Source organism: Eutrigla gurnardus (genome assembly GCF_963514095.1).
Source record: "Eutrigla gurnardus genome assembly, chromosome: 18".
NCBI classification, from domain to species: Eukaryota; Metazoa; Chordata; class Actinopteri; order Perciformes; family Triglidae; genus Eutrigla; species Eutrigla gurnardus.
The window spans coordinates 7,585,068-7,602,309 of NC_139929.1; the positions used below are offsets into that span (position 1 = coordinate 7,585,068).

General features: G+C 43.2%; 2 protein-coding genes across 2 annotated transcripts; one reads left to right on the forward strand and one right to left on the reverse strand.

Moving 5' to 3' along the window:
- The first annotated feature begins 76 nt into the window (after nt 1–76).
- On the forward strand, nt 77–8,910 carry LOC311029239 (mycolipanoate synthase-like). The gene is made up of 6 exons (XM_084034281.1): nt 77–1,176; nt 1,420–1,573; nt 1,888–2,048; nt 2,198–2,404; nt 2,495–2,676; nt 2,949–8,910. Exons 1-6 carry the CDS (start codon nt 1,119–1,121, stop codon nt 8,493–8,495), a joined length of 6,309 nt encoding a protein of 2,102 aa, XP_083890407.1. The 5' UTR covers nt 77–1,118; the 3' UTR covers nt 8,496–8,910.
- Nucleotides 8,911–9,838: 928 nt separating this feature from the next.
- pks1 (polyketide synthase 1) lies at nt 9,839–16,530 on the reverse strand (the record flags this gene model as incomplete). Its single annotated transcript, XM_084033657.1, has 6 exons — nt 9,839–15,319; nt 15,421–15,602; nt 15,697–15,897; nt 15,981–16,141; nt 16,232–16,385; nt 16,473–16,530. 6 exons carry the CDS (start codon nt 16,528–16,530, stop codon nt 9,839–9,841), a joined length of 6,237 nt encoding a protein of 2,078 aa, XP_083889783.1.
- Nucleotides 16,531–17,242: the final 712 nt, after the last annotated feature.

The following is a 17,242-nucleotide window of genomic DNA, read 5'->3' on the forward strand; positions in this document are numbered from 1 at the left end:
ATAAAAAGAAACACACTTTTAGCTAAATACGAACTTATTTATGTTGTAAAAAGTGTCTCTTCTCCAAATATTTTGGTTAAAAATCTGTTCTTATTATCTAAATTGCTCATTTTTCACAGGATTTAAAGAAAAAGACAATAAAAGTTGTTTTCACTTTCACTCAGGCCCTGCGAACAAACAAAAAAACAAAAATGTCAACTTAAATGTGATGTAATGTTGATCTTCACCCTGATCTAAACTCAGGGCTTGGTCAACTGTTTTGATAGAGAGTAATAAAAAAAAAACATAATCACATTTAATAACTTTAATACGTGTGATCTCTGTGTGACTGCAGTGGATTGATAAAGGCAATAAAGCAGAGATAACGGCTTCAGACGTACTGGGAACTGACCAGAGCTCTGCTTTAAACGGCCTCTGAAACTCCATTTGTCCATAAAAATATCAAACCAAAAACTTGTTTTGGCTGTTTTGATTGGTTTAAGTGAAATCGCTAATTTCATGTGGGCATACATTGTTTTTTATGTACCTTGAACTCAACGTACCTTGAACTCAACGTATCTAATCAAAACATAAAGTTAATGGAAGGTAAATTAAGGCCACAATCTCACTTAACATGCTGTTTACATTACATCACAGTAACGTGATAATATGTACCTTTTTTAAAGTTGATTTCTGCGATTGATTTGTTGATTGTTGGTTATGCTATAACTGTGATAACCTTCGTTGAAACAAGACCTGGACTCACCCCATCATCATATAACATATTGATCCACTCATTAAACTTGGTCTAATCATTTGCGAGGCGCCATAAATGTGTTCACTGAAGTCCTTCATCTCCATGGCCACGTACACAATGAATCATTAATGTTTAATAAAGAAAGAAAGCTGGCTATAAGAATCAAGCACAAGTCCGACGGTGATACCATCACAGAGGAAAGGCAAAGGGAATGGATGTAAGCATTCACCGGTGCATGACACAACTGGACTAATTACACAGTTTTAACGAATGCTATGCACATTTACTCCGAGTCGGGATGTCGCCTGGATGAAAGAGAGACGCTGACTTCATGGTGCAGTAAAGATTTTTGATTTTGATTTCCGAGTGATGTTCGGGCAGAATGGAAGAAGCTGAAGACGCTATTGCCGTGGTCGGCATCGGATGCAATTTTCCAGGGGGTAAGCCGTTTGAATTTTTGTGTGTTGTTGTGATAAAGGAGCAAAATTGTTCGATCACCTTTGAAATTAACTAATTCAAATGTGTTTACTTGACCCATGCAACCTCTTTACAAGCATCAGGGTAAAATGAATCCCTCCTAATTCTAAAAAGGCATGTCATAATTGTATTTTATTCCGATTAAGTTCATTATGTATTTCCCCCTTTTCACTACCTTAACAGTGGGCATTTCTCTTTTGAAACAGGAGAAGGGCTTGATAATTTCTGGAAGGTTCTGTTGGATGGGAGAAACTGTTCTGTGCCAATTCCCAAAGAGAGATTTGACTTGGCCAGCTGGTATGACCCCGATGACAGCAAAGCGGGTAAATCCCGCACGGCCAAGGCTGCTCTCATGGACGGGTATGTTCTTTTAACCTCATTATTGAAACCATTTTAGATAGACCCACTTATATGTTTGGTAAATAAGTGTGTATAGATAGTCTTTTACACTTTTCCCCTACTAAGGAAATCTTTCAATATTACTCTATATATTCTCTATATTGTCCATTTTTCCATTTCTTAATCCTGCCTTATTGCCTTTGAAAACCAGCATCCTGTCGAATTAAACCACAGTCATCACCAGCAGCAACTTGAGACACTCAATTATGATCTGACTGTTCTCTAAGTATTAAAACAAAAATTCAACATTATCTCATGGTTTTGAATGGTTTCAGGTTCAATGAATTTGACCATAAGTTTTTCGGCATCAGCGACAGTGAAGTTGAACAAATGGACCCTCAACAAAAACAGCTCCTTCAGTGCGTCTACAGGGCGCTGGAGAACGCTGGGATTCCAATGGAGAAGGCCAGTGGGACCAGGACAGGAGTGTTTTTTGGTAAAAAATAGTAATAAATAAATAGTTTTGTGATATATGTCCATCAGATTTTTACAACAGTTCTTAGAAAAAATCTCTTAATAATCTTAATCTGCAATAACCACCTATCACCACACCACTTATCAGTACTTATGTTGCTTTTATTCTAGGCCTTATGAACAGAGATTATGAGACAAATGCTGCACACGTGCACCCAAGTGTGATCAACCACTGGACCGGCACGGGGCTTGCCATGAGCATCGCATCCAACAGAGTCTCCTACATCTTCAACTTCACCGGACCCTCACTGTCTATAGACTGTGCCTGCTCGTCGTCTCTCGTGGCTCTTCATCTTGCCTGTCAATCCATCAAACAAGGTTTGTGCGGTGTGTTTTCCTTTCATTTACAAGGATGTTGTTTTAAAAAAAAGATTACCTTGGATATAATAAAATGATTTATCTTATCAGGTGATTGCGACATGGCTGTTTGTGGCGGAGTCAACTGTATCATAGAGCCAAGAGTGTTTGTTGCTCTCAGTAAGGCCAAGATGATCTCACCTGAAGGGACCAGCAAGCCTTTCTCCAACAGAGCAGATGGCTACGGTCGAGGCGAGGGCTGCGGGGTCATTCTCCTCAAGCCACTGAAAAAGGTCAGAACATGCAGAGTAATAAAAGCTACCATTTAATTTCCCCCCCTTTTTCTTACATAAGCGACCTTATCAGATATTAATCCAATATTAATTAATGTGATCGACATCCGATGACTGCAATTAATTCTGATTAAAGAGTACCTGCATCGTGTTAGCCCTGTTTCTCTACACTCACTAACTAGCGTACTATTAATTTCCCATTATTATATATTACATATCAATATGACATACTCTACAATGTAACATAATGCTGTATTTTTGTCGCTTTACAGGCTGTACAAGACCATGACCCTATTTGGGGTATCATCAGCAAAACGGCTGTCAACCAAGATGGACGCTCAGTCACTCCCATCACCAAACCCTCCATGACACAACAAGAGGACCTTCTGCGCAGAATTTACTCAGAGTCCGACCTCGCAAATGTCCAGTACATAGAGGCACATGGGACCGGAACCCCAGTTGGAGACCCAACAGAGGCAGGAAGCATCTCCAACGTCATCGCGAAAGCCAGACCTCCTGGTTCAGAGATGCTGCGGATTGGCTCTGTGAAGAGCAACATTGGACATACAGAATCTGCAGCTGGAGTAGCCGGACTCATTAAGGTTCTCCTAATGATGAAGCATGAGACAATCGTTCCTTCTGTTTTCTACTCTGAGGAGTCTGCCCTTGTAGATGCCAAAGCCCTGAACATTAAAGTTCCTGAGGAAGCAGAAAAGTGGATTGTCTCCGGTGCAAGAATTGCAGGAGTTAACAACTTTGGTTTCGGGGGTACAAATGCACACGTCATTGTCAAAGAGCACAAACTGTCAGGCATAGAGGAAAAGAATGGTGAGAAACAGGAAAAGTTTTTTGTCTTGTCGGCAAATTCACCAAAATCTTTTACTCTAATGATAGAAGACGCCATTAATCAGCTAGAAGCAGATTCCAAACTTGATCTACATTCTCTGTTGTACACATCAGCTTGTAGAAGGAGCCATCTTAAGCATAAATATAGAAAGGCCATTGTTATTTCATCTGTAGTTGATCTCAAAGAGAAATTAAGTGCCATTGTCGGCAAAAACATTCGTCCGTCAACCTCGGATCCAAGGTTAGTGTTTGTTTTTTGCGGAAATGGCGTCACTTACCACGGCATGTGCAAACAGCTACTAAAATGTGAGCCGGTATTCAGGGACAAGATCAAAGAGATTGAACAACTTTTCCAAAGACTGAGCATGCTGAACATCTTGGACATGCTTGAGAGTGAGTTTGAGTGTAGTGAATTCAACAGCCCACATGTTGTCCAACCGCTCCTCTTTGCTATCCAAGTCGGCATCAGCACCCTACTCAGACACTGGGGCGTCACGCCCGATGCGATGCTCGGACACTCCGTTGGCGAGGTTGCAGCTGCTCACTGTTCTGGCCTGCTGTCTCTGGATGATGCGGTGAGAGTGATCTATTTCCGCAGCACTCTCCAGAGCAAAGTCACCGGGGGGAAGATGCTTGTGATCAGCAACATAGCTGTATCGGAGGTCACTGCCCTTCTCCCCTGTTACTCTGGTAGAATTTGCCTCGCTGCTTTCAACAGCTCACAGTCCTGCACCCTCTCAGGTGATGCAGATGCAATCGAGAGCCTTTATAAGGAGCTAAGCACCTCGGCCAACGGACAGAACCTGTTCCTTCGAGTGCTGGATGTCCCTGCTGCTTACCACAGCCACATGATGGACCCGATTCTGCCAGAAATCGAGGAGACAATAGGCTCCTTGCAGGTGAACAATCTCGACACAGAGTTGTTTTCAACAGTGACAGGCAATGAAGTCCAGCAGGGGGATTTCTGCACAGGGGAATACTGGGCTAGAAACATTCGAGAGCCAGTAGCTTTTGAGCAGGCCATTAGGTCAGCAAGCAAAGAAAAGAAGAACACAGTGTTCGTGGAGATCGGGCCAAGGAGGGCGCTACAGAGAAACATCATGGAATCTCTGGGTAACGACACGGCTGTTCTTGCCTCAGTGCAGCCAGAGAAAGATCATGAAACGATACTGTCCGTTGTGTCGAAGCTGTTTGAACTGGGTGTCCAAGTGAATTGGAACACCTTCTACAAAGGATATGAGACTATGCCATTGCCTTTTCCAAAATACCAGTTTGATTGCTCAGACAGAGATGTTATCATTGGAGCGGCACAGAAAAACACAGCTAGTAATCATCCCGTGCTCCGTCAGACAGGAAGTGAAAGCAATGTTTTCAGCTGCGATCTGATATCCGACTCTACTTTCTATCTGAAAGAGCACACACACAACGACATACCCATCATCCCCGGTGCCTTCTACGCTGAGATGGGTTTGGCCGCATTCATGGCCAGTGCCAAACCAAAAGTACCGCTCAGTTCACTTCAGGTCAGTGTCAGTTTTCACAGTCCCTTTGTTCTAACCCAGAATTCACCTGAAATGAAGGTACAACTAGAACAAAAAGAGAATGAAACTACGTTCACGGTACTCTCCCCATCTGCAAAGTATGCATCAGGCACGGTAGTTTCAAAGAAAGAGAGGCTGATTGAGGAGCATTGCATTTCACTGAGCTCCATCTCCAAAAGATGCAAATCTGTAGTGACCTCTCAGGAGTTCTATGGCTATCTCTCTCAGGGTGGCTTTCAGTATGGAGATGTCTTTCAGAACAAGGGGGATGTGCACTATGGAGAAGATCTCAAGGAGGCTTTTGCAAATGTCACAATTCCAGAAAAACTGCAATCTCAGTTGCATGACTACTGCATTCATCCTGTGGTGCTGGATTTTCTGATGCAGCTTCTCCCAGTTACAGTGGAGCACATTTTTGCTGGTAGACCAGGATTTCCAGCCAAAATAGGAAGTTTGACAGTGCTTGAACCTTTGCAAGATGAGATGATTGTTTATCTGAGAGCCATTGACGTGGGCACTGATCACTTTGAGATCTGTGGATGCTTTGCGGATAAAGACGGAAGAGTGTTGGTTGAGGTTAAGCATGTGATAATCAAGTACCTTGGAAGTCGCTCCCATGTCGTTGAGGAGTATTTCTACCATAATGCCTTTAGCGTTATCCCTGAAAGCGTCACACCTGCTCCTCCTCCGACAGCCTTGGTCTTCTGTGACCGTATAGGTATCTCTGACAGCCTGCAGCAATATTTGGACTCAGAGTCTAAATATGTTTCATTCACACATGCAAAAGACATCTTGAGCCATGGGTTTCCTTCCCTCTTGTCAAATCTCAATATAACTAACATTGAGATAAACTTTGACGAGGTATTATTTCTGTGGGGCAAAGAGGACCTCACTTCACTGACGGCCGATGTCATCCTACAGAATTTTTCCAGCTGCTGTGAGACATTCCGCCAAATAGTCGTTGAGCTAAAGCGAGTTCGCTTCCCAAACTCCATCAGAGCAGTCACCTACTGTGCCTCCGACATCACAGTGGACCACATAAGTCCTGGTTTTGCTCTCGCCGGCATGACGAGATCATTTGCCGCAGAGTTACCAGATCTTTCTTTTCAGCTGATTGACATAGGCACTGTCTCTGCTCAAGACATAGCTGCTTTATCTGAGGTCCTGAGATCGCATCCTTGCAGCAAGTACCCAGAGTTGGTGGTAAAGGACGGGCTGATTCTGAAACCCTCCATTGTCCGTACTCCACCTGAGATCGTTGAGATTTCAGAGGGCAGTTTTACCTCAACAACGTCTGAGCCCTGCATTCTTCAGACAGCTGAAGCACATAAGATGACTCAACTGAGTGCCATTTGCTTTGAGGAGGAGGCCCAGCCAATCGGGGGAAAATCAGTTGAAATTCGGCCCACTAAGATATGTGTTCATTCGTCCGATTACTTCCCTGTCAGCGCTTCACATTTGAAATTTGGCCCAACACTGTACTGGAACAAACACTCGTCACAGAAACATAAACTACTGGCTCTTGATTTCAGTGGCATCATTACGGCAGTTGGAAAAGACGTCAGGAAATTGAAAGTAGGTGACCACGTCGCTTCCTGTTATCCTGTGGTTGCAGCTAGCAAAGTCAGAGTTCCAGAGGATGTGTGCTACAGCACCAAGCGGTTCCCCTTCCTTCAAAAAACACCCTGCGTTTCCTACTTTGTGCTAGCATGGGAGATCCTGCATCGAGTGTTGCACAAAGCCAAACATAATCTGGGCATCATATCATCTGTGCCTGATTCTGCTCTGGTGAAAGTCTTGGCACTCACTTCTTATAAGTCAGGTTGGAACGTGGTTGTTGGCACAGAGTGTAATGGCTCTTTTGTCTCTGTCAATCAAATGGATGTATTTGTCGTCCTGCCACCATTTGATGAATCTTTGATCAAAAAGATGTGCAACTTTCCGGGTGTCCGACATATCATCATCATCTGTGAATCTAAGACGCAGTGGTCACTTGCTCAGGACATGTTCCAACATGTAAGGGAAAGTGTACACGTGCAGACGATTCAGATGCCAGTCATTTTGCAAAAAGGATCCTTGAGTGCACAAAGGCCACACATTTATCACTGGCTGAAGTCATTGAATTTGAGCAGGAAATTTGCTCTTGAAAGTTTTATCTTTCAAAATGTGAATTCTGAAAGTATCGAGAGCCTCCATTCAGAGACTTCACAATCATACTTCAACTCAAAGAAGCTGGCTGTGGTGGCTCTGGAAAAAGACGTCAGCTGCACACTATCCGACATCCCGTTGCTACCGACAAAAAAACGTCTTTTCAGAAATAGAGCAGTGTACATTGTGGCGGGTGGTCTTTCGGGTCTGGGCTTTGAAACCGTCAAATTCATCGCGCAAAGAGGGGGTGAGTACATTGTCATACTCTCCAGGAGCAGCCCCACGCCAGACGTGCAGCAAGAGATATGCAATGTGGAGAGACAGTGTGGAAACTGCATCACCACTATGGAGTGTGACATATCTGTGTCCGAGTGTGTGCACAAAGCTATCAGCACCATCGGCCAAACATTCCCGGGCTGTCCAATCAGAGGCTTGTTTCACAGTGCAGTTGTCTTACACGATGGTCTGATTGAGACCCTTGACAGATCTCTGTATGAGAAAGTTCTCAAACCCAAAGTAAACGGCGCATTGAATTTGCACCACGCAACAAAGCACTGTCAGCTGGATTACTTTGTGTGTTACTCCTCGATCTCAGCTTTCCTGGGAAACGCGACACAAACAAACTACGCTGCAGCCAACACGTTCCTCGACACGTTCTGTCAGTACCGCCGCAAACTCGGGCTGCCTGGACAGTCGATTAACTGGGGAGCTCTAAACCTCGGCCTCCTCTTGAACAAGGAGCATTTCCAGCGGTTTCTGGAGGCCAAGGGGATGATGGTGCTGAATGTGGCTGAGATTCATAAAAGCCTGGAGCAATGCCTCACGATCAATCGACCCCAACAGGCTGTTTGCAGGTTCCACTTCAGGAATATCAGGTACAACATCCTCTCTCAAAATGCGGCCTTGACCATGCGCCTGTCCACATTGGTAGAGGAGGCTTTCCAAAAATCCAAAGAGACAGACTCTCAAAATAAAGAAGCTGAACCTGTATCACCAAGAGATTATCTGGTCTCTCTGCTTTGTGAGACCATTGGCATCGATAAAAGTGAGCTGAAAGACGAGTCACCTCTTTTGTCCTTGGGCATTGACTCCATGCAGGCCATGACCTTGCAGAATCTTATCTTTCAGGGGAGAGGTGTGAACGTGCCTCTGGTGAAACTTTTGGATCCCAATGCCACGCTATCAACGATAGTAGCTATATTGAGTGAAGCAGGTGAAAGTGTCAGTGATAACCAAGAGTCGGGACCTGTTGGAGTCGTGGTTGTTGTTTCTACCAGATTGTAAAAATGACAAATACAGATACAGAAATGTAAACAACAGTTACCAGCATAATATAAGACTGGACCAGTAAATAATGTTGTAATTGGATTCAACTGATGTCTTATGATGGCCATTGCAATGCAACAGGATTCTTGTGTTAATGCCATATGCTCATACTGTATTTTGATTATGTTGTCCTTTTTTTGTACATTTCTGACTCTGGTTATTGTTTTGGTATTGTAGTTTTACATTGTTATAAACAACACTGTTATTTAACTCACTTTTTTTGGAGACATGCTCGATTTTGATTCGATGTTTTGCATCGGTTTTACTCATTCTGTGTAGTGCTGAGTTCATTATGTCATTCCAACTAAATACATCATCATTGTTAATAGATGACTATTTTTAAAGTCAATAATTCATGTAAATAAATGTTACTGTAATGCCATTCTGATGGTTTCCTTTATTTTCATCCATCTTTAAAGCTTGTCCGTAGTTTTTCAGTCATATGGTTAGTTCTGCCTAATACTGACATCAACTTTTATCTTCCGGTTTTACATTCACTCATCTCTCACAGGTCATGGCCAGTAGTTATCAATGGATATCTTATTGATTCTGATTGACTATCACCTTTATGATGATGATGATGGAACAAAATGCATGATACAGTATTCAGGGATGTCCCATAAACGTTCAATTGGGGGCATATCTGATGACTAAACCTTTTACTGTTTGAACCACGGATTTATCACGTGCAGAAATGACTTTGCAACCACAACATGCAAATACAATTAAAACCGATACAGTAAACTATTATGATCAAAATCACAATTAATTCCTCCTATCAACCAAGAAAGTATCTACCGTATAATACAATTATTCTGAGAAGTTTTGACAATACAGCTTTTTCTGCAACTGAAACATTTTTGACATCATAGCAAACTTTAATGACCATCCCTATAGTTTAAGCATGTGATACCAATTAATCCTTGTTTTTATTTGTTTTGCCTCTTCATGACCCAATAAAACACGCTGCCAATTTTTGTATGCACTTGATAAAGTTGGTTTATCATTTAACAAATATTATTGCCTTGCTTCAGTGATTACAATAAAATGTTACAAAATGTAAAAAAAAAAAATATATATATATATATACAGCTTCAAAAACCAGAAAGTTGTGACAATTTAATTTTTAATGCTTAACATAAAACTGTGCCACACCATGCTGCATCTTTGGGTCAAATTAGTTTTATAAAGTATTCTTTATCATGCCTTCGCCCAATGACAGCTAAATATTTAGGGTCCCCCCGTGACCCTAAATACAGGATAAGCGGTAGAAAATGGATGGATGGATGGATTCTTTATCATTATTCGTTATTCTTTACAATAGCTGCCAAAGTGGCCGATGTGCTATTGGGGTCCAGTATTCTAACCAAAGGTACATTAACGCCTGTCTCTTGGAAAATCTTATTCTGCAGAGTCATGGCCAGCATTGAGTCAATACCCAGTGAAATCAGAGTTGAGTCATCATTCAGCTCATCTATAGTAACATTGCTTATGTCACTGACAATTGTTCTAACACTTTCATGTGTGGAAGACAAGTACTGAACCCTGGGTTCATTGCTTAGTTCATCTTTTAGCTCCATTTCCACCAAAGCTGACAGCCGCTCTCTGAGAGACGCATTTTGTGAAAGTACGTGTACATGAAGATTTCTGAAGTTGAACTTGCATATGACTTGTTGTGGTCTGTTCATCAGAAGACACTTTTTGAGTGCTTCTTGGATGTCACACACATCCATAATCATCATCCCCTTTGCCTCCAGGAACTTTTGGAAATGGCCTTTGTTCAACAAGAGGCCGAGGTTCAAAGGGCCCCAGTTGACGGACTGTCCAGCGAGTCCGAGTTTTCTCCGATAATGACAGAATGCATCAAGGAAAGAATTGGCCGCAGCATAGTTGCATTGGGAGGCATTGCCAATGAACGACGAGATGGAGGAGTAGCACACAAAGAAATCCAGTTGGTTGTGAAGTGTTGCATGGTGAAGGTTTAGAGCCCCGCTCACTTTGGGCTGCAGGACCTTTCGTAAGAGGGACTCATCAAGGTTTTCGACCAATGCGTCATGTAATACTGCAGCACTGTGAAACACTCCTTTGATCGGGCAAGAGGACAACGTTAGTTCGATCTCTGAGATTGCATCCGTCACCTGCCTCGACACAGAAACATCACATTGGACGTTCACGATCGTCACCCCATATCTTCTCTGGAGGAGTTCCATTTCAAACTGCATTTCATCAGTCGGAGTACTTCTGGACAGTGTTGCAATGCAACCTCCACCATTATGGGCAATGAACTTTACCGTCTCAAGTCCCAAACCAGAGAGCCCTCCGGTGACAATATAAACACAACTTCCTTTAAAGAGTTTCCCAGGCCTTGTAAGCAAAGGAATATCTGACACTAGACAATCAGATTGTCTGTGATTGAGAACAACTTGCTGCACCGTCTTTGTTCTGAAGTAGGACTCAGCATCTGCATCGGTCTGAGGCTCTTTAGTGCTTGATAACTGAAAAATCCCTCTTTGCAAAGGTAGAGATACAGTATCAAAGCCTAATGATAATAGCCAATTAGAGATATTCCTGTTGTGTTCTTGCAGATTGGCTCTCTGGAGAACATCGACCACGTCAAGTTTATGTACATGCATGTGTTCGCTCTTCACTGCAAACATGTTTGCTGGGAGTGACATGTCATTGCTAAATACAAAAACAATGTGTCTTTCAGGACTGTCACTGTCACGCATCCACTGCCAAGAGAAAAGATCAAACGGGGGCAGAAAAACAAATGCATGACTCTGATCAAAATGCAGAGATTCTCCTCTGAAGTGTGACAGAGAAGAAACATTCCAGCCCGACCTGTTTGCTGTCAGAGCCAAAACTTTCATCAGAGCAGAGGCTGAGCTGAAGGAGATTATGATCAATTTCCTGTGTTGTTGTTTCACTTTAGACAGGATTCTCTGCAGGATCACCCACGCCAGTATGAAGTAAGACACACATGGAGTCTCTTTTAGAAAAGGGAGTCCCTTTGTGCTGTAGCATGCGGCTTCAGGAATCCTAATCTTGGCAGTGGCAGCCACTGGGTAACACGAAGCGATATGATCTCCCACTCTTAGATTGCGAACGTCTTTCCCGACAGCTGTGACAGTGCCGCTAAAATCTAAAGCGAGAAGCTTGTGATTCTGTGACGCTTGCTTGTTCCAATACATTGTCTTGCCAAAGTCCAAATGTGAAGTGGTGACGGGAAAGTAATCAGACGAATGCATGCAGAGGTTGTTTAGCTGAATCTCAACTGACTTCTCTTGGATAGGATTTGCATTTGTGTCATAGGGGATGGCAGACAAGTGAGCCATCCTGTATGGATCAGTTGTCTGCAGAACAAAGTCGCTCACATATACCGAGTGCAGACCTTCACATGAGTCCCCGTCCCTCATGGGCGTCCGTGCTATTCTTGTTGTTGATGCTCGCCCATTGCTGATCATGACCTCTTGCAGTTGGCAGGTGTTGATCACACCAACCAGCGTTTGAATGTCTTCACTGGTCACAGAAGCCAGGTCAATCAATTGAAAGGTGAGACCCGACATCTCTGCTGCAAGGGCCCTCGTCATACCAGACAGCACAAAACCCGGACTGACACGGTCCACATTCACTTCTGTTGATCTATAGGCTATGACGCGAATGGTGCAAGAGTGTTTGCTCTCTTTCAAGGCTAAAACAACCTGCCGAAAAAGCTCACAGCAAGTCACCAGGCAGCCCAGTGTCTTCTCAGATGACATGTGAGTGAGGTCCTCAATGCCCCAGATGAAGAGAACATTTTCCAAATCCAAATGAGTGTTAAGTGAGTTGAACACTACATTTTGAACTTGGTGTTCCATCCAACACTCTCTGCTCTGAACAAGTGTTGACCCTGGGTGCAGGTATGGCCTAAGCCCTTTAGCGATGCCAAGTTTGTCTTCAAAAACTAATGCTTTTATCTTGCGATTTTGCAAGTCTCTCCTGTCAGTAATTGCAGTTATTTCATTGTGGAAGAAACATGACTGAAGAACACTTGAGCAATTGCCCAAAAATGAGATCCTTACCCCCTTAAGCTCAACCAGTACACGACCCTCTGTTGTGGAAAAGCAACCACATACATCAAGGAAGTTTGGAGTCTCTTGAGTAGCTCTTAAGTACATGACCATTTGCTCTTGTAGTGGTCCTGATATGGCTACACTACCGATAGCCGAGGGGAATCCCTGCTTGCATGAAAGCCGTCCGATAGCTACTACAGCAGTCATTTGCAAGAAATAGTCCAATAGCACGGGGTGAATGAAATACTCATCAAGTTGTTTTACAAGTTCACCGGGGACTTGAATTGCTGTCACAGCTTCCTTGAAATCATCACCGAAATGCACATCATCAAGCTGTTTGAAGATTGCACCATATTCAAATCCTGCTTGAGAAAGAATTAAGTAAATCTCTTTTCTCTTCATAAGCAATTTGCACCTTTGGGAGATTGTGTCAAGACAAATGGTTGGTTCTTCTAACAGCGGTTGGCCATCTGTGAACCTGTATGTGCCGGAGCTATGTGTTGCAACAGAAGACTGTATTTTAAATGAAGCCCCATTCTCTCCATGCTCCAGTTTCACTTTCAACTGATGACAGTTTGAGTTGAGTGTAAACAGACTCTCGAATCTGACACTGAGCTGGAGCAGTGATGCTGGTTTCTTTAGAGTTGCCATCACTGAGGCATAGGCTAGTTCGACATAGAACGCGCCTGGCACAATGTGAACACCATTGTTTTTATGCTCCCAAAGATACGGTGCCGTCTCTAATGAGAGATTGCACGTGTACTCGTTGTCATCCTGCTTTATTTGGGATGGTGTATGGGGTGGAAATGCAGATGATTCGCCACCTTTTCTCAAAGCTTCAAAATCCAATTCTTTCTTTGTGTTGACAAAATGATAGATCGGAAAAGTTGTGGGCAATGTCTCACAACCTCTGTAGAGCTGGTGCCAGTCCACACTGACGCCCAGTTCAAATAGTTTTGCCACAGTAGACAAGATTGTGTCATAATCTTTCTCTGGCTGGACAGACGGAAGAACTACAACGTTATTTCCCAGCGTTTCATGTATGTTCCTTTGGAGAGCCCTACGAGGTCCAATCTCCACAAAGACCACATTTGTCCTTGATTCTTTGTCTTTGGTGACAGCATGCAGTGTCTGTTCAAATAAGACAGGCTCTCGGATGTTCCTCACCCAGTAGCTTCCTGTTCTAAAGTCGTCACCTGAGTGACTGTCTCCAGTCACTGTTGAAAAGAGTTTGCACTCTTTGTTGTTGGCATCCAAGGGCTCAATACTTTTTTCGATGTCATCTAGTATAGGATCCATTATGTGACTATGGTATGCTGCTGGCACGTCTAACTCATGGAGGAAGAGATTTGTCTCTGTGAACACAATCTTCAGCCTCTGATGGAGGATGTCTATAGCATCTGCATCCCCTGATAGAGTGCAGGACTGCGGGCTGTTGAATGCTGCAACACAAATTTTACCAGAAAACTCTGGAAGGATTTTTAATACCCTTCCTACTGCCACATTACCAACAACAAGCATTTTCCCCCCCGTTACCTTACTCTGAAGATTACTGCGGTGGTGCAACACTTTCACGGCATCCTCGAGAGACAAGAGTCCAGAACAGTGGGCAGCAGAAACCTCGCCAACGGAGTGTCCGAGCATGGCATCCGGTTTGACACCCCAGTGCTTGAGGAGAGCGGCAATGCCAACTTGAATGGCAAAAACAAGAGGCTGGATGATATTTGGCTTGCTGAAATCATCGTTATTGTAATTACCAGCCAGCCACTGACTGATGCTGATACTTTTATGATTCTGAAAGAGATTCTCGACTTCTTTGACCTTATCTCGGAAAACAGGAACCTCTTTCAGGAGCTGCTTGCACATACCCCTGTAAGCAACCCCGTTTCCACAAAACACAAAGACCACCTGGATTTCGGACCTTATTGACTCAACCTTTGTTTTCATGGCAGATTTTAGCTTAAGTTCTAAATCTGAGAGGGACGATGTTTGGAAGGCCTTCCTAAATTTGTGTCTAGAGTGACTCCTTCCACATGCTGAAGTGTATGACAGTTCCTTTATGTCAACTGTGTGATTGCTGGAAAGCTTCTGTTGGGTGTCAGCGATGGACAGGATAAATGATTTCTCAGAGGCTGCAGATATTACAAAAACTTGTGGACAGCCATTTGGGAGCTGTGTGGGACCTGTGGTTCTTCTGTACTCTCTGACAATCACATGCGCATTTGTGCCTCCAAACCCAAAGCTGTTGATCCCTGCGACCCTTCCTAATGACCCTTTGGTCTCCCATCTTTCAGTTTTAACCGGAATACTTATATTCAGAGATTTTGCATCTATGCTGGCACTGTCTTCTGAGTAGAAAACAGAGGGAACAATTGTCTCATGCTTCATCATTAGGAGAACCTTAATGAGTCCGGCCACTCCAGCTGCAGATTCTGTATGTCCAATGTTGCCCTTCACAGAGCCAATCTGCAGCATCTCTGAACCAGGAGGTCTGACTTTAGCGATGACGTTTGAGATGCTTCCTGCCTCTGTTGGGTCTCCAACTGGGGTTCCAGTCCCATGTGCTTCTATGTACTGGACATTTGCAAGGTCAGACTCTGAGTAGACTCTTTGCAACAGCTCCTGTTGTTGAGTCATGGAGGGTTTGGTGATTGGACTGACTGAGTGTCCATCTTGGTTCACCGCTGTTTTGCTGATGACTCCCCATATTTTGTTGCAGTCTTTTATGGCCTGTAAGGAAAATCGCACTGTTAGCAGGCTATTTACTGGTTACCAGTACCATTACTGGTTTCTTAATGGTTTAAAATTACCATGAAAAATTACTTGCTTACATTTTTCAGAGGCTTCAGGAGAATTACACCACAGCCCTCCCCTCTACCGTAGCCATCTGCTCTGCTGGAGAAAGGTTTGCTGGTCCCCTCAGGTGAGATCATCTTCGCCTTGCTCAGAGCAACAAACACTCTTGGCTCTATGATACAGCTGACGCCTCCACACAGAGCCATCTCACAGTCTCCTAGTTAAAAAAGAGTGAAATGACATGGGACATTTGAATGTTGATTAGCTTACCATCAGGCATGGCATTTGCAGGGTAAAACGGAACTAAATACCTTGCTTTATAGCCTGACAGGCTAAGTGTAGAGCCACCGAAGATGAGGAGCAGGCACTGTCGATGGCAAAAGAAGGGCCAGTGAGATTAAAGGTGAAGGATATTCTGTTGGCAGCCACACTCATAGCCGTCCCAGTGCCGTTGTAGTGGGTTATCGTTGGAGTGTTACTTCGGAGTATCTCGTAATCTCTGTTCATCAGACCTGCAAAATTATTATAAAACCATGTGTCAAATGTAACTGAATGTATGCTTATTTTCAATGTATCATAGAATAATAGTGGTCACCTATGTAAACTCCTGTTCTGCTTCCACTGATTCTTTCCATGGCCATCCCTGCATCTTCCAGTGCCCTGTATGTACACTGCAGAAGTAGTTTCTGCTGAGGGTCCATGAATTCAGCCTCCGCTTCAGTAATGCCAAAAAACTTGTGATCAAATTCATTAAATCTGGAATATTAAAAATAGCAGATCTGTCACAATTCAAACATCTCCCAATAGAAGGGTTAACACTTAGATATTAAAATAGATGATGCTTACCCTTCTATAAGAGCTGCTTTGGTTGTCTGTGTCTTTCCAGGTTTGCTGTCATCGGCGTCGTACCAAAAAGTAGTGTCAAATCTCTCTGCTGGAATATCTACGACACAGTTTTCCCCATCCAACAGAACCCTCCAGAAGTTGTCCAACCCTTCACCTAAAATAAAACAGACCACAAAACCTAGAATTCCTCTTAAGACAACTGAAAAAACTCAAGAGAAATTCAAAAATGCTTGCGTCATACCTCCGGGGAAGTTGCATCCAATCCCGATAACAGCTATGTCATCCTCTGCATCTTCCATTGTTTCTTTGGCTTTTAGAATAGAGCATCAAAGAACAGAGCTACATCAAAGTGGGATTTCAAGCCTCTCCATTGTGGAGGGTAATGTTCAGTCCCAGTTGCTGTCTTTGGTAAGAACTAGAGCAGCTCTACCTCCCACCCTTTATAAACATTGTGCCACTGAGAAGGGACACGAGGACACAACAATGCCCTGCCTTGTTGCATCTCACTCGGCTCCATCTGGAACTAAATGCACTAATTGTAACTTAAGATCATTCAAAGGCAGCAGTGAATACGGTTTTGTTCCTGTTTACAGATTGACAAAAGAACACAGTGTATTCTAGAGTCTTCTTATCACTACTAAGACTTCAAAGTCCTCTGAGTGGTAATTTCCACAGGAACCTGTGGTCGTCTCCAAAAGGAAGTGGCATTTCTTTTATTTAATTCTTTCTATGCTATGTTTGAACAAAGAAAAGTTGAAAATTATCACATACTAATTGCATCTACAGACTGCAGAATGATGCATGCTTATGAATCAGTGTCTCTTGACAGTTGTATCAGTAGTGCTTATGATCCAATTGATATTATAATATAAGGTGTTTACATGAAATATTCAGAACATCCACATTTTCCCTATTTTATGTTGCAGCCTTATGCTAACATTGTTTACATGCATTTTGGCTTAGATCGATCTATACTCAATACCCCATAATGTGAAAACAGGATTTTAGATT

Coding starts and splice junctions, on each gene's coding strand:
- LOC311029239 (XM_084034281.1), top strand. CDS start 1,119: ATGGAAGAAGCTGAAGACGCTATTGCCGTGGTCGGCATCGGATGCAAT. Junction 2,049..2,197: donor CAGGACAGGAGTGTTTTTTG/GTAAAAAATAGT, acceptor CTTTTATTCTAG/GCCTTATGAACAGAGATTAT. Junction 2,405..2,494: donor CTGTCAATCCATCAAACAAG/GTTTGTGCGGTG, acceptor TTATCTTATCAG/GTGATTGCGACATGGCTGTT.